Genomic DNA, 11,849 nt, shown 5'->3' on the forward strand with positions numbered 1-11,849 from the left:
GAAAATAACGATATTTATGAACTTTTATTTTAAAATTATTCAAAATTATATACTCCATAAAGGAAAAATTAGTCATGAAATTCAAGGGTATTATAGAAATGGAACTAAATTAACGGATATTATTGCAATATAAATTTATCTTAGAAATAAAAACAATACATATACAATCAGATCGACATAAACAATAAATATATATTACGTGGAAATTTATTATTCGTCCACGTATAGATAGCACCAATCCCTCCCGCCCGTGTGTCAACCTACCTAAAATTGCAGCCCACATATGGTGGAGTCAAGTGCTTCACCCTTCTCTCTCTCTCTTTCATTTCAAAATTACAAATCCTTTCACACACACACACACACACACACACTCCCGTCATTAATGTCCGGCTGTCTTCTCTCTGCATCTATTCACTTCACGTACCGCTTTTTCTTTATTTCTTCCTACCCGTCTCTTCCTCTATCGATAACTATCTTAATTCCGTATACACACACGGCCTTTCCTTTCCCTCTCTAGAATGTTAACAGGATCTACTCCGATTGGATTTTCCTTATCTTTCAACTCTTTCTCCTCGAAATGAGCTGAGCATCATTGGCTTTGGCTAGGTTGTATGTGGCGATGGTGGCGTCGTGCTTTTTTGCGATAATTCCGCTCTGATTTCTCACTCGCAAACTTCGCCTTCTTTTTTAGAAAAAAGAAACCCAAAGGCCTTAATTATTGTAATTCAAAATAAATTCACTCTTCATTTTCCTCTTCTTTTTACCTTTTCGCTGCTGCTGTCGTCTTACTTTCACATTTTGAAATAGAAAATGGAGAGAGCTCGACACAGGAAAACCAAAAGTGCTTCCGGCATTGAAGGTAATATTTTTTATAATCTCAATTCTCATCCCTGTTTGTTGAGAGTCAGAGTGCGGGAACACAATTATGCTCCAATTAGCCTTGCTCATGCTTTACTAAAGCTAGTTTTGTTGGCTGTGGATGAAAAAGAACTTTTCTTTATTGGTGTTATCATAATTTTGTCCTCTTTTGATTTTCTATTTATGATGGGTTTAATTGCTAGAAATAGTGTTTTGGAGTGACCATTACAAAATTCCTACTAACTTCTTAATAAGTAGCTGCTTTCTAAGCATTGGCATTGCTTTTGAATTTTCTTATATCTCTCCTTAATTCCAGGTATAACTGTTTATCTGTAGATAATGCCATTTTCATATTGCTTTTCCATTTTATGAATGGTCCATTTTCTTACAATTATCGAGGTGTTTGTCTGATGCACAAACTCAGTTGACTGCATCTTTTGTGGCCGTCACGGTGATTAGCAGTCTTGAATTTATCTTTTTTCCTTCTTTCTAGAGTTTGGAGCAAGGGTCAAGGGAGATATTTCTGATTACAATTTGTATCGTTCTACTTTCATGAATCTTACCATTACTTTTTGAGCTTTTGCCCAGGTATTTGGCCTATTTCAAAGCAGAAAACTGTTCCAAGATTGTCTTCAGATTCTCATTCTTATATTGATGGGAGCAACAGGGATGAAATGGTCTGTGATAATGAAGTTCTATTTCTACTATTTGTATTTAGAAATATAATTTTCAATTTTGTGACATATTTAATATTCTCCAATTCTTCAGCAGTTTCAAAATTTGATATACTTTTAAATTTGGCATCTACAGTTCATGCTTGAGCTGGGGCAGAGCAACTTAGGAAGAGGAACAGGGATCCCAATGAAGAAGTTGCTAGCAGAAGAGATGTCAAAAGATGTTGAATCCAAGAAAAGATCACCAAGTGTTATTGCTAGATTAATGGGTCTTGAAGGGCTTCCATCCCCTCGGCATGCTTATAGACAACAAAAGAAGTTCCCGGAGAACTACCAACAGAAAAACGTTTCAACTAACAAACAAAGAAGTAGCCAACATTATGATAGCCAATCAGAGCGGAGAAGCCCAATAGATCAGCCAGAATTCAAGGATGTCTATGAAGATTTAGAAGCATCCCATGTTGTTAATCGCCAGTATTCTTCAAGATGGGGTGAACACTCAATTCTTACAAAACCTGAGATGGAACTGATTCGGCAGAAATTTATGGATGCAAAGCGTCTTTCCACAGTTGAAAATTTTCAAGGTTCGAAAGAGCTCAACGACACTCTTGAGATGCTGGACTCCAACAAGGACTTACTGCTGAAGTTTCTTGGTCAGTCAGATTCCTTATTTGTGCAGCATTTGCATGATCTACAAGCTGATCCTGGCAATTCGTTTGGCAGTCATATAGCAGTCTTAAAGCCATCTAATTCAGAGAAGTTTGAAAGTAAAGCCAAAGCATGGAGATCTGAGAGAGATACTTCTAATAAGCCTCGTGATGCTTCTCACCTGAAACGTGAAGATGGTCTTCTTCTTGAACCACACAGTCGCCATAGAGTTCGCAGTTCAACAGGGATTCAAGTGGAAGAGACGAAAGACAAAAATATTATTCCTACTAGGATTGTTGTTTTGAAGCCAAACCTTGGGAAAATTCAGAATGCTGGCACATCTTTGTTGTCACCAGATCTTTCACACAGTTATAAGACTGGATCCAAGAAAATCAAGGAATACTCAAATGTTGGTAGTGCTGAAATGGTGTCATGGAGAAGGAAAGACTCATCTCATAATGCAGGATTATCAATGTCCACGTCGAAAGAAGCTAGACAAATAGCCAGAGAAATTACCATGAGGATGAGAGATGGCTACGATGAGAATGCAGGTGCCAAATCTACTGTGTACAGCGGATATGTGGGAGGTTATGTGGGAGATGAGAGCTCATACGATGCCAATGAAAGTGATTCTGATAGTGAGTCTGATGTGTTTATATTTGCTTCTAGAAGATCCTTTGATGTTAGTAGCATGTACAGATATCCATCTTCTTATTCGGGTGAATCACCTGTAAATACAGAAGCAAAGAAGCGACTTTCTGAGAGATGGAAGATGACTCACAAATATCAAGATTTGGAAATGATGAGTAGGGGAAACACATTAGGGGAAATGCTTGCTTTGCCCAATAGGGAAACTGGGCACTGCCAATCAAATGTTAAGATGAGTCCTGGCCGAGCAAGTAAAGAATTTGGTAACAATGGAACTGCTACTTTGGATGTTCCTTTAGGTATCAGCAGTAGGGATGGATGGAAAGATGAAATATGCAGAAACTCCTCTAGGTCTAGGTCACTTCCTCCACCCACTGGTGGGAGAGGGAGAAGCCACAGAAGCCTAAATCATAATAAGTTGGCTGAAGACAAAGGCCTGATGCATAGTAATTCTGTACGTCGTAGCAGAAGTAAGGTTGAAAGGGGAAATCTGAGTCACGGAGAAAATTATTCAGCTAATGATTCACAATCCAGGATCAAGTCATCTCGTTCCTGTCAACACATATTTGCTAATGAGATGGACTCTTCTTCAGGAGCCAACATTGAGATTCTGTTGGAACCAAACACCAAGGACTTATCATCTGAACAACAGCCCATCTTTCCAATGGCTGAAAAGGCAGATAATTATGAAGTCCCTGTGGTTGATGTAATGATGATTTCGGATCCTGATAGCACCAATATGTCTTCAAAATCTTCTGAGATTCTTCCAGAGCAGTCACTTTCAACTATAGCAAGTAACAAAGTTGCTGATCATAACCAAGAGGGCTCTTGTCTCCAGGTTTGGTCTTGACCTTGAAACTCAAGTTTCTTTCTTCACCCTATAGCATACTTCAACTGTTATAGGGTGCTTCATATCTGTTAATCCTACTTTTATTTGGAATGTAGAATTCCCCTGCTTTCTTTACACTATCACGTATAGCTTTTTGTGTGTGTGTGTGTACAGAGGCATGCCTTCTTGTGCATGATACTTTTAATTATTTACAGTTGTTTTCGTTAATTAGCAAGGAAGATAGTTAGAGTGCATATTTGCTTTCATCCTCAACTCGAGAATCGAGATATAAATATGTTTGCTTTACTTGATTTTTGTTGGTTAGCCTTGTCTGTTCCCTCAAGCATATGAATTCTGTTCACCAGGTTCATTGTATTCCCTCTGCTGCTTTACATTGAATAAGTGAAAGTGAATCTAGAGCTAGCACAACTGCACAACTAATAAAGGCTTTCTTCAAATTATGCTGATTTGGCTACTTCATTATGCCTTTTGGATATGCATTGCTTAATTACCTGCTGATGGTGATTGCTCTCTTGTTACAAGTTGATAATTCATTTGTAGAGAAGGCTCTTCACCAAAATTTGTTTACAACTTTCCTTCTGGTTAAAAGCCTTTATGGTTAAGATGGCTTCTACTTATGTTTATAATGCATAAATATCTTTAAAAGGTAGACAACTAATGTTTTCATTGTGTGATGCACCTCGTGTGACATGAGTATAATCCACTATTTAAGATCTGGAGTAGGCCCTATGAATTGAACCTCAGGTGCTTTGTGCTTTGGTATGTACGTAATCAATCTTCTGTTTTCAGGAGCTGCAGAAGGAATTGCCTGATCAAGGATGTCCTCACTTGCAGTGCCCTGGAGCCGACCCAGATTCTTCTGCGAGCTCCAAGGAAGCACACCATCCTAGTCCAGTTTCAGTCCTCGAGGTCCCTTGTGGTGAAGATACGCCATCTTCTGAATGTTTTGAGAGAGTCAGTGCTGAACTTCATGGTATGAAATCCCTTCACTGGCTGTTAACATAATTACTAAAGCATAGCCCTCCATGGTTGATCCCATAAGCATTTCTGTTATAATTCTTTATGCTGTTGAACTTTTTCATTCTCCTTGATTCCTGATTTCAACAATGATAATCTTGTCAATTGTTTATTCTTGCCCTCTGGTGTAGAACTCCGAATGCAACTGAAGCTCCTCAAGTTGGAGTCGGGCACATATGCTGAGACATCCGCACTTGTTCCCATCGAGGAAGAAGAAGGGCAACCATCTCCAGTAGTTTCTGAAGGTGACCTCTTAGCAGCTGACAACTGGAGAACTTGTTATGCTTTAGATGTGCTGATAGAGTCTGGTCTTGAAGAATCCTACTTTCACATTTTAAGGACGCCGTGGCACTCCTCAAATAGCCCATTAGACCCTAATTTGTTCGACAAGCTTGAGAAGAAATACAGTCATGATGAGACAACCGGATTGAGGTGGGAAAGAAGGTTGCTCTTCGACGAAATAAATTCATCAGTGATGGAGATTTTCCAGAAGCGCGTGAACCTGTGCCCCTGGGTGACGCCAAAAGTGTCGGGGTCGAATCTGCAATGGCAGGGGGTTCAAGATGATCTTGAGAGATTGATCAACCAAGACTACATCAGCGGTGACGGAGAACTTGATAGAGATATGCTGCGGTCAGAATGTAGAGCAGAAATTGAGATATTAGGTAATGAAATCGAGAGACTGTTGATAGATGAGATGATAACTGAGGTTATATGTAACTAATGGTTAGCTTTTCAACTGAACTGGAATAGAATAGTTGATAACATAGGTAGATGAAAAGCTTGTGGTACAAGAATTGAGAATAAATCTCATATTTAATCTAAACTTACAAGTGATTAATTAAGTCTTCACTGCGTCTGTGTTTCATCTCATTACATAGCAATGCATGTTTGTAGATTCAATTTTGCTTTTAGTCTCATTGCATATGATATAACTTTTATTTTTCACACTATTTTTATATGCTTGAGCCAATAAATATTTTATTTCACTTTTATTATATTTAGTGGGTGCATCCACAACATTTCAAGATGCCCATAACCAACTCCTAAACACCTCAACTGTCTAATTTTATTTTATTTTGACTATATAATTTTATAAATTGAATAAAAAGTTTTTTTTGTAAAACAAATTAACTATATGCAAATGTAGTTTAAGGGATTGTAGTTTTATAACTAAGAGGTGTGAGGACTGTAATATAGGTTTAATTGAAATGGTTTGTAAGTTTGTACATATTCCTCTCTAGTTAACCACAAATTGAAAATCTGTTAATCTTAATAGAGCAGTGATTTATTTCTTATTAAAAAAAGCAAACAAGATTAAGAGCGGGACTAAGCTGGTTAAAAATATGGAGATAAGTAAGATACAAAACCCTATCCTTGGCGCCCGTTCTATGCTGCTTCCAATGTTTTAAAAACCGGACCGACAAGCGAACCGACATCGTTACTGGTTCACTGGTTCAACCGGTTCACTGGTCGAACCATTGGTTGAACCAGAATACTATTTATATATATTTATTTATTTAGTAGTAAATAATAAAATTTAATTGAATGTTTTATCAATAAATATTATAGTATTATACATTTAATAGTATTATTATAGAAAACAAGTCTTAGTATATTAGAATATTTAATGACGTTAAGTTTAAATACAATAATAAATTATAATACACAATATTAAAAACTAGTATTAAACTCTATGTATTATTATAAACTCCTATATTCTAAAATATTAGTGATTGTAAAAGTATAATTAAAATATAAGAAATATATTATAATTAACAATTTCATAAAAGAATATAAAATTAAAATGAATTATTAGTTTCGGTGAAAAAAGAATTTCAGATTTATAATGTTCATAATATTTCAAAATGATCATGTGGGAGTATGTATTTAGAGATGAGGTTATGCGTTCAAGTCCTACTAACAACAAATCTTAAAAAAATATTCTAAAAAAGTGAAAAACCGATTTCCGGTTCACAATCTTAAAAAAATATTTTAAAAAAGTGAAAAACCGATTTCCGGTTCACAGTTGGACCGGCCAGTTCCACCGGTTCGCGGTGATTCAATGTGCTAGTGGTTTTTAGGGGTGAACTAGACCGGACTGTCTGCCGATTCGCAGTTGAACCGGTCGAACCGGCCGATCCGGTCCGGTTTTTAAAACACTGGCGGCTTCGTATGCTTGCATAAATACTTCAACTCGGACAGCTTGCAGCACCCCACCATCTGCCCCAAAAACAGGAACAACCAATTAATCTCCCTCTTCTCCTCCGCCGCCACCGGCTTCGCGCAATTCCGCTGCCCGCAAAACCCGCAGTCCGGCAGCGCAGGGCTACTCCACACCGCCGGCGCGCGCTGGCGCATCTCGTGCCGGTACATCGTGATGTACTCCGCCACCTCCCCGAATTTGGCCTCCAGGTCGTACTCCACCTCGAACGCCTTGTCGCATCGCTTGCACTTCACGCTGCCCGTGATAGTGGCGATGCCGTTGGACTGCAGGTGCTCTATGCTGTGCACGGTCGCGCGGCGCTCCGTCGCCCACGGAAAAGGCGGCCGGATCGCCGCCTCCTCCACCTTGCCCGGGGGCGCCTGGGGTTGAGAGGGAGAGGATGAGCATGTCTGACTCGTCGCTGTGGTTTGGATGCGGATTTGGAATAGTCATTTTGGGGAAGACAAGCGAGGGAAAAAGGCTTGAAAGAAGATGCGGGAGATTGAAACTGCGGCGCTGTTTAAATTGATGGAGGATTGCGATTTCATCGATTCAGTTACTGGTTATGTAGAAAAATCAGCCCCGTATCTCTCATTAGTTTGTTACACTTTGGCTTCGCTTAAATTTTTATACAACTATAGCTTGAACCAAAAACCTTATAATTAAAATATACTTTGTCATTTGATCCATGTCCGCCAATAATAAATTTACTTACACTTGATTTTATAATTAAAAATATTCAATTAAAAGAAAATAAATTTGATTATAAAAGAAACTAGTGTTATCACCCGTGAAATAAATTTTTTTAAATAATAAAGATAAATTCTAAGGTAAGTAGATTAAATAAAAGAGAAGATAACATAATGATATTTATAGTTAAAAATATGTGTTAATTACACTAAGTATTAATAATTTTAAAAGAACAATTAAAAACATTATAAGCAATAATAAAAAGAGAAATTTCTCTCAACCCACTTTAAATTAAACATTTCATATTTAGCTAACGATTTTATACAGTTTTAATTTCTGATATGAGTGGAGTAAAAAAAATAAAGCAAATAACAAAGAAAAGGATGTGAGACCAAGGATTAAAGAGTATGTGTTAATAACCCAAGGAGTGTGGTCGAGTGGCATGAGACTCGTCCATCCTTAACCAAATGGTCAGGGGATCGATCCCTGCCTTTGGGTATAGAGCAGCTTTAAATCCTTGGGCCAACTGTCCCACCCTTTGAGGTGCCTACGGGGATTTCCTATTACTTGTTTTATTTTGTGAGTGTAGAAGAATAAAATAATACTCCCTCCGTTCCTTGTTAATAGAGACATTTCTTTTCGGCACGAAGTTTAAGAATAGTGTGTTAAATGATTGGTGAAAAAAGTAAGAGAGAATAAAGTAGGAGAGATGAAGAGAGAATAAAGTAAAATATGGAATTACTTTTCGTCAAAAGTAGAAATGACTCAATTAACTTGGAACTTATCAAAATAGAAAAATGACTCTATTAACATGGAACAGAGGGAGTATAGAGGATCAAATGAAGATTAAAAAACAAAGTTTTGCATAATTTAATTAAAACTGAAGAGAAAAGAAAGAAGAAAATTATACTCCTTCCGTCCCAAGGAAGATGACCCCTTCTTTGGGCGGCACGGAGTTTTAGAGCATCCACAACGCCGGCCGTCTCGTCCGCCATTAGGCGTGAGAGGGATGAATGCGGACGTCCGCTGCGGACACCGCAGATCCGCGGCTTTCCGACGACGTCCGCCATTGCAGGTTCCCGACGGACGTCCTGGCGAACGTCTCAATTTTTCATTTTTTTAAAAAACTCTATATATACGGCTCGTTGAACTTCATTTCATTCGCACCACTTGTTTTAACGAGTTTCTCTCTCTCTCTACGTTTCTTTTATATATCCAGAATGACTAGTGGTAGTGGTAGTGGTAGTGGTGGAATTTCTGATGACGTACGTCGGCAAATTAGAGAACAGTTGCGGGCTGTTACGTCCAGGGAGATAAATTGCGCGATACAAGCTGCCTTGCAGCAGCAGCCGGCGGTACCTTGACCCATCCATCGTCGAACTATAGTACCCCGGGACCACATCACTGCACACTGTCGGTTGTATGAGGACTATTCGCTCTGGAGCCGCGGTTTGGGGAGAACATGTTCCAGCGACGTTTTAGGCTGCATCGTCAACTATTTCTGCGTATCGTGGGCGCTTTAGAGCATCGATACGAGTATTTCAGGATGAGGGAGTATGCAGTTGGTAAACCCAGCCACACGCCCATACAGAAGTGCACTGCCGCAATCAGACAGCTGGCATACGGAGGTGCGACCGACATGTTCGATGAGTACCTCCACATCGACGAGACAACTGCCTGCGATTGTCTGAAGTATTTTTGTGAGGGCGTTAGGGAGATATTCGGGGATAGGTATCTTCGGGAGCCTACCCCCAAAGATTGCCAGACTCTAATGGATATGCACGGGAGTCAGCACGGATTTCTGGGAATGTTAGGCAGCATAGATTGTATGCATTGGGAGTGGAAGAATTGCCCCGCCGCCTGGAATGGGGGTGTACACTACCGGTTTCAAGGGCAAGAATCCCACGATGATCCTTGAAGCGGTAGCTGACTACCGGTTGTGGATTTGGCATGCGTTATTTGGAGTATCCGGGTCGAACAACGACATCAATGTCCTTCAGTCATCGCCCATTTTCAACGACCAGTGCATAGGTGTTGGTCCGGCAGTTAGTTTCGTCGTCAACGGCAACCGGCACAATTTGAGCTATTATTTGGCGGATGGGATATACCCTATGTCGCCCGTCTTTGTGAAGACGATCAGATGCCCAACAGAAGAAAAGAAGATCTATTTTGCGGGTCGCCAGGAGGCAGCGCGCAAGGATATTGAGCGGGCATTTGGTGTGCTCCAGGCTCGATGGACAGCAGTGAAGGGTCCATCACGACTGTGGTATATTGACAGCATCGCTGATATCATGTACGCATGTATTATCATGCACAACATGATTGTCGAAGATGAAGGTCCAACACTGACTGATTGAGCCAATGATGATGTTGATGCTGCCGGTCCAAGCCACGGCGTGGCCACCGCCAATGTACGTATGGGGATACCCCATGAAGAGGCCGATCGAGTCCGTGCATTTGCCGTCATGCGCCAACGACAAGCCCATATTCGACTCCAGAACGATATAATTGAAGAGCTATGGACGCGGAGGGGTCGTCGTTGATATTTAAAATGTAATTTGTTTAGACTTTTTTTTGTTGAAATGTACTTTTTTTATTTTTTATTTAATGAAATTATCATTGCACTTTCTCCGTCCGTATTCGTGTCGAAATTTTAATTCCGTGAATTGTTTAATTTGGTGAATTTGTGAATTTTTATTATTGTTGATGTATGTCGGGATGTCCTTGGGGATGTCCGCCATTGTGCAGTGGGATGTCCTTATGACATGACAGTGCAGTGGGATGTCCTTATGACATGGCAGTGCAGTGAGACGTCCTTATGACATGGCAGGAGGTGTTTTTGGGAAGTCCATCAGGATGTCCGCCGGGACATCCGTCCCACTGTGGATGCTCTTATGTAGTTTTATGTGTGTTAAGTGGAGAGAGTAAAGTAAGAGAGAGAGAATATAGTAGAGATAAAAGTCTTTCCATTTATAGTAATGGATCATCTTGGATGAGACAAATAAAAAAGGAAAGTGGATCATCTTTAATGGGACGGAGGGAGTATTAAAAAAAAGCTCCTAAAAAGAATTAAAGGTGCAATGCTAAATACGAAATAAAATAAAGAATAAATTGAACAAAATGTAAGTTTAGTTTTATTTTAACATAAATTTGAAACTAATCAATAGTGTGTTGCACGTTTGTCGAGACACCTTACACTTAAAAAAGTTATTGAAATAATGATTATATATTCTATTTTTATCAGTCTTCGTCATCTTCTTCTTTAAACACCCACACGGCCGGGAATGGATCCCCTGCTGTGCTCCCACCACAGCAGAGAGTGTTGTGCTCTCAGAGCACAATTTTTTATTAATAAAATAAAATATTAAAATATTAATTAAATTTTGCTTTTATTAATTGGGCTGTGAGAGCACAGCACTCCCTGCTGTGGTGGGAGCACAGCAGTGGATCCATTCCCCACATGGCCACACTGTTTCCTGCTATTTCTCTGCAATTTAAGAATTTTAAATTTTCAGCCCCTTTTACCGTGTCCGCCCAGGACTATAAATGAATAATTTTCAATTAAATAGAGAAATCAGCCCAACTCATTAATTGCATAAGTGGCCCAAATATCAATCCAATTTCATTCAGTTCCTCTCAAATGATCCCTAACCCTAGAGAAAAGGAAAGAAGGCGGCGCACCATCTTCCATCTCCTCACATTCCGTCAAAAATTCCTGCAGCCGGCACCACCAGGTCTCTGTCAACTCACGCCGGCTCCCTTTCTCACTTTCCTGGCGAAATGCCGCTGACACCGACGCTCTCTTTTATCTTTCTCTCTCTAAATTTTTTCTGCGCGCTGTAAGTCTGCAATCCATCCCCTCTGCACTCCACCGCCGGCGACCATCTCCTCTGTCGCTAGGCTGCCACTGAATCTTGTTCTGCGCGCTGCAAACACCCTCCTTCCTCTAACAAAAAGAAAAAAACTCACCTTCATGCTCAATCTCCCAACATCAAAATTCCTGAAATAAAATGTTAGATTCTGGTATGGAATCGGGGTCTCCGATGATCGGAACGGCGACCGGAATTGCACTAACACGTATAGAACTATGAGATGGAGATGAAAGTGAGAAAGAAGAAGTATCGTGCATTAATTCCAAAACATGGGCATTACAACTGAAAGAAAATCAGCTTATATAGCTGTGAATTTGCATAACAAACTTGAAATGATAGATCTAACTAACTATTATTCACGCCACGTACTGATATTCTTCATGCTC

At 39.7% G+C, this 11,849-nt stretch overlaps 1 protein-coding gene across 4 annotated transcripts; it reads left to right on the top strand.

Annotated features, from left to right (window-relative positions):
- The first annotated feature begins 291 nt into the window (after positions 1-291).
- Positions 292-5,540, top strand: LOC121798977. 4 transcript variants are annotated; one of them, XM_042198266.1, is made up of 6 exons: positions 292-720; positions 808-859; positions 1,447-1,535; positions 1,669-3,666; positions 4,468-4,651; positions 4,827-5,540. In XM_042198266.1, exons 2-6 carry the CDS (start codon positions 811-813, stop codon positions 5,417-5,419), a joined length of 2,913 nt encoding a protein of 970 aa, XP_042054200.1. In that variant the 5' UTR covers positions 292-720; positions 808-810; the 3' UTR covers positions 5,420-5,540. The 4 variants fall into 4 exon arrangements, with proteins under 4 accessions (XP_042054200.1, XP_042054198.1, XP_042054201.1 ...); XM_042198264.1 differs by having other exon boundaries at positions 292-859; XM_042198267.1 differs by having other exon boundaries at positions 292-859; positions 4,477-4,651.
- Positions 5,541-11,849: the final 6,309 nt, after the last annotated feature.

The sequence above is a fragment of the Salvia splendens genome, chromosome 4 (genome assembly GCF_004379255.2).
Source record: "Salvia splendens isolate huo1 chromosome 4, SspV2, whole genome shotgun sequence".
NCBI lineage: Eukaryota > Viridiplantae > Streptophyta > Magnoliopsida > Lamiales > Lamiaceae > Salvia > Salvia splendens.

Bases quoted from the DNA above. Each gene is read 5' to 3' on its own strand.
- LOC121798977 (XM_042198264.1), top strand. From the start codon at position 811: ATGGAGAGAGCTCGACACAGGAAAACCAAAAGTGCTTCCGGCATTGAA. The intron at 1,536-1,668 runs GTCTGTGATAAT...TGGCATCTACAG, and splicing joins GGAGCAACAGGGATGAAATG to TTCATGCTTGAGCTGGGGCA. The intron at 3,667-4,467 runs GTTTGGTCTTGA...TTCTGTTTTCAG, and splicing joins AAGAGGGCTCTTGTCTCCAG to GAGCTGCAGAAGGAATTGCC.